Here is a 5,785-nt window from a genome sequence, read left to right as displayed (position 1 = left end):
CATGTCTGTTGGAAGTAGATAGCTCACTTTCTTCTTTCTCCTCTTTCTTTCCTTTTTGAGGCATGATCTCTATATGTATCACAGGCTAGATTCACACAGATTATCCTCCTCCCCAATATGTGCCAGGAATTCCATGATTACAGGCATCAATAACCAGCTCCCCTTTTCACAGATTTTTATATAATCTTAGAGTTAAAATCATGTCTTGAGTTTCAGGAGTGGCTTTTGACTTCACTTTTACAAAATGCAGAAGCCGTGAGAATTGACAGTCATAAATTGTCTCAATGTATTTTTCATTTTGAGACAAGCATGAACATTTGGGGCCAGAGAAGGAATGCTATAGTTTGCATCTACAGTTCTCACAAATGCTGTGTTCAAAACTCCATCCATAGATGATTGTACCACTAGGAAGTGGAGGAAACGAAGGGATTGCATCTAGTTAGGAGAAGAAAGCAACTATAGAATGCCTCTGAAGAGTAGGTTACTTCCTCCCACCTAGCCTTTGGCCTATAATCATTCACCACCACTCTAGATCTCTTTCCCTCTTTCATTTTTTTTAAACAAATCTGCTCTACTTCACATACCCAATATCACCATGCTCTGTCTCATCTCAGGCCTAGAAAGAATACAACGTTGTCATCATATGTAGGCACCTGGCATTCTATGAGAGAAAAAAATGTTCTCCTTTAAATTAATCTGTTTTTTTTTTTCTGTCTTTTTCTTCAGTTATTCACAACTGACAGACAAGTTTTTATAGCCATGATTAATTTTGGAACTAGCTTATTAACGTGAAGCCATAATCTCTTGTCACAATGATATCAACTGATGAGAATTCTAGGAATGCTGGAATATTAAGGAAAGTCATATACACAGAGAAGGCAAAGACTGTGTTTTCCATTAGGTTTTTGGTGGCTAAATGTCGATATCTTCAGAACTGATTCGGAAAATTTTGTTACAGCTCTGGAGTTCAGCAGTCTCCTGAACTAAACTCAAGGATAAGTAGAACTGTGAGTTTTCTTTATATTCCAGGGCATAGAATCTAATGCTAACATTTCTCTTCCAATAAACCACACATTCCCTGAACAATGGGCACTAGCTCCCAAAATTATTCTATCTTTTCCATTCTAACAACCACCTTGCTTAGCTCAACCTCCTCTCTCCCTACTAGAAAAGCATTTGTAGTTATATTGATTACACCCAGACACTTTAGGATTTCTATACCATCTCACAGTCATAACCCAATCACACCTGACAAGTCATTTTGACATGTAACTTTCAATTTCTAATTTCTGGAAACTAAATTTGGATAGTTATGGGAAATTTCAGAGAGATCCATTATCCCTCAAACCAATAGCTAGTATCCTCTCCTTAAAACGTGACCTCTTTGAACAACAACAACAACAAACCACAGAAGTCCCATTTATTAAGGAACATAGGAAGAAGACACCTAAATCTCAAGGCTTACAGGTATTTATTCAGTACGTATGAGTTGGAGATTCCTGAGAGGTTTTTGTTTTTGTTTTTTTAGAAGGCAGCTATGCTCACTACTGTACCATTAACACCCATTTTCTTAGGAAACAAAAGCATTTATGACTTAATCCAATCTAAGGACCATTGGTAAAAAGAAGTTGAATGTTTCTGGAATTCCCTTCATATTTGCACATATCATTAAAGGAGGTGTGGTAAGAATTTAGATCACAGATGCCCTGCAAAATAAGTAATGATTTGTTTATTGTTTTAGATTGAGAGGAACTGTCATCTTCCTGTTATCATCTACTGAAGTTTTCTGAATGAGGCTTCTTCCATATTCCTGACTATCACATGGAAAGGAAGAACTGTCTTCCAAGCCTCAAAGATCAAAGAGAGACATGAATACATCTGGGAGATATCAGCAGAAAGACAGTGAGGACGCAGAGAAACTTGCATTCCTATTAACCCATCAAAAGTGCTGTGTGGTACTCCTGATGGGGAGGGTGTTCTATATCCTGAAGAAGCTGATTTAACCATGGGTGTTTGTTCACACTCATCATTCAAGACCAGATGCTGGAAAATGAGCAGGGTCAGGCTCAAGCTGCAACACTGTCTGGCCTTCACAGTTTTTTTTTTTTTCCCTAAAAGACCCTTGGGATTCTCAGGACCCAGGACAAAGGCACTGAGGACTGAATAGATACTGCTTCTGATGATGAATAAGGCTGGATGAATAAGACATGGGTGTGAGATGTGTGGTGTTCACATATATGTGTTATAAAAATACACAAACATTTCTGCATCTTAGATTGTTGGCAGACTGAGACATATATAAAGACAATGTGGCTGCTGACTAAATCAGGATGATGTCTCCAGTTACTGCTCAAGAGTGAAAGTGAAAATATCATTTGTAATACACAGCAGAGCCATGGTTGTGTAGTAATGTTTTCTGTTACAGTGTTCAAGTCTGTCCTCATTAATCAATACTTTATGATGAGGAATAGTCGGAAATAGAAGTAAATGGTAGAAAAGAGCAAACATGGAAGATCCTAAACTGAGAAAAAGATGCAACCTGTTTAGTCTGTGAATATGAAAGTACCTCTGTCTTCAGATGAAGTCAGGAATCCAAGTCACTCATATTTTTGGGATCAAGTTGTTATATGGGAACCTGGCATGTAGTTCCTCTCTTTGTACCATAGTAAGCATAGTTAAAGCTGTTAAACCTTATTTTTTTTTAATACATTAAAAATGTTCCTTATAAATTATTCTTTTAATTCATAGATATGACTACTTTAAACTCACAAACACATTTTAAGGAGAGCACTAGTATTTTTTTACCAATCAGAATTATTTGAGTTTGTTAAATGTTTAATATTCCCTTCTCTGCTGTATATTACCTTAGAGTAGGATATTTTTCAATGTTACCCCAATATGTCTTTGAAATATATTATCCAAAATAGAGCTTATATTCATTATAAATGTCGTGTATAATTTTAAAACTTGAAAAAGATATGTAATCTTTGGAGGTATGTATGTGGTCTGACCTCAGGCATCTGGGGACACAGGACTTGTGCTCAGTTACTGAGATGAGCAGGCCTTGAAGCTGTGCCCATCCTAACTGGTTCCCAGTGATTTGCATGCACTCACTGCACAGCCTTGAGGACTTCTTCATATACCAGTCACACCCTGTACAGTTGTCACTGCAGTCAGGACTCAGCATGGACATGAGGGCCCCTGCTCAGCTCCTCGGGCTCCTGCTGCTCTGGTTACCAGGTGAAAAAGGACTAAATGGGAATTTCACTGTGACATAGTGATTATTGTTGACTGGCATTTGGGGGAGGTTCTTTCTTATCATGCTTAACTATGTGGTTATTTATTATGTCTCCATTCCTAGGTGCCAGATGTGACATCCAGATGACCCAGTCTCCATCTTCCCTGTCTGCATCTCTGAGAGACAGAGTCACTATCTCATGTCGGGCCAGTCAGGGTATTAGCAAGTATTTAATCTGGTTACAGCAGAAACCAGGGAAAGCTCCTACACGCCTGATCTATTATGCATCTAACTTGGAAAATGGGGTCCCATCGAGGTTCAGTGGCAGTGGGTCTGGGGCAGACTATTCTCTCACCATCAGCAGCCTGGAGTCTGAAGACATTGCAGCTTATTACTGTGTACAGCATGCTCAGTATCCTCCCACAGTGATATAAGTCATAACATAAACCTCATGGAAGTAGAAGTGAGAGGCTGGGCTGCCCCAGCTGCTCCTCTTTATGAATCACTCACTGAAACTGTTTCTCAGCTATCACAGGATTTTTAGCAAAGCTCTTGGAGAGTCATTTGTTTTGATAAAAGTGGATAAGCAGTCCTCTCTGTACCCTAAATATCTCCCTTCCTTATCCCTAGCACTACAGAGTACCAATACGCTTTCTGCTTTAACAGAGGACACAGTCATTCTTTATAAGGAGTCTGAGTTATATCTCCAGCTTGGACTCATACGGAACAGTGGAAACTCATGTGAATATTCCAGAAAACATTATTTAAATACAGAATATTAGCTTCTAAGTGCCAGTATTTAAAGGGCAGAGAAATCTTACTGAGAGAAGCTGACAGCAGAAAGGATGTCTGGTTTTCTCATAAAAGCTAGAGCACAAGTGTCAGAGAAAGGAGAGGCTGTCTAACCAAGATTCTCTGCTGTGTCTTGAAATTCCCGCAGTGGGTGTTGATGCTCTCAGCTGTCTGCGGCACTTCACATAGGAACTAAAGGCTCCTATGCATATTGGTCTGCTTCCAAAAACAAATCACATGGAACCACACTCATATGACTTTTAATTCCACTGTGTGAAGTGGAAAATGGATTTATATATATGACATCATATAGGTTGTAAAGGGTTGTCTTACATTTGCTTCCATAAGTGATAATAATGAAGAATTGATATTCCAGAGCATAGGTTAAGAAACAACACAAAGCTGGGTGCTGGTGGTGCATGCCTTTAATTCAAGGACTCTGGGAGGCAGAGGCTGGAGGATCTCTGTGACTTCAAGGCCAAATCTGGTCTACAAAGAGGGTTCCAAGACAGCCAAGGCTACACAGAGAAACTCTGTCTCACCCCCCCCCCCAAATAACAACAAGAAAATAACCAAAATAATAGTGGTCTATACCTTATTCTTTTTATTTTATATTAGAAATTGTGTGGGTAAGGTCTATTTCCTGTCCCTTTATGATATCCCATTCATCTACCCACCTATCTATAAAACTATTACTACACACAGACTTACTTATTGTAGTTTTATACAAAAAAGAACAATCAAGCCAGAAGATATAATAACACTTTTACAGGCTTCAATTTTCTTAGTTACATTGTCTGATTTTCTACATAAATTCTAGACTGAGTTAATCAACTTCAGAAACCCCTTCAGGAACATTAGTTACATTAATTATATTACATTACATTGAGTTTATGTGCCAATTGGAGAAAATATACATTTAAAAGTGGTTCATGGAATTGGAGAGAACAACAATTGCTTAAGAGTACCTATTGCTCTTGAAGAGGACCTGGGTTTAATTTTCAGCACCCACATGGTGACCCACAGCTATCTTTGACTCCAGTTCAAGGGAATCCAGCACTCTCTGCTGGTCTCTGAGGGCACAAAGACATGCACATAATGTTCCCACAAACATGCAGACAAAATAGTCATACATATAAATTTATTTTTGAAGCAGTTCATATTATGAACACAGACATATTCTCTATTCATTTGTATGATCTATAATGTACAAGGGCAATTCTGCTATCCTTGGTGTACATAGAGATTTTATTGTAATTACTCCTAAATATTTATGTTAATATTCCTTATTTATGAATTTGTGTACTGATCTATTTGCAAATATTTATTTCTTTGTGTATTGTGCTGTTGGTTTAGACACAAGTGGTGAGAGCAGACATTTTGATCTTATTTGTAATCTGAGGTATAAAATGTCCAACAATTTTTTTAACTGGGTAGCATATTTGCCTGGGCATTATAGACAGCACATAACAGTAAGATAATTTTGTCACTATGCTTTGCTTCCTTAGAGATTTATCATGAATACCTATTAATTCCCATTGAAATTATTTTTAAGACACTATGGAGATAATTATATAATTATATAATTCTTCTTAATTTTCAGAAGTCTGAACTATGTGGTACAGTGTATAATATTAATGTGGCCTTTGTCTTGTGAAATATAAGCAACTAGGTCATCACAGGGAAACAAGGTGGTGAAGGTGGAGAATCAAAAGGGGAACAAGAGAAACAGGAACATGAGGAAGAGATACTAAA

General features: G+C 37.8%; 1 gene segment (V, D, J or C); it reads left to right on the top strand.

Annotated features, from left to right (window-relative positions):
* The first annotated feature begins 3,185 nt into the window (after positions 1-3,185).
* On the top strand, positions 3,186-3,672 carry LOC118580259. The segment is given in 2 exon segments: positions 3,186-3,240; positions 3,362-3,672. Coding segments are annotated over 2 exon segments (366 nt in total).
* Positions 3,673-5,785: the final 2,113 nt, after the last annotated feature.

This window comes from Onychomys torridus, chromosome 3 (genome assembly GCF_903995425.1).
Source record: "Onychomys torridus chromosome 3, mOncTor1.1, whole genome shotgun sequence".
NCBI lineage: Eukaryota > Metazoa > Chordata > Mammalia > Rodentia > Cricetidae > Onychomys > Onychomys torridus.
Note: the sequence above shows the minus strand (reverse complement) of the source record. Positions and strands in the feature narration are given on the sequence as shown.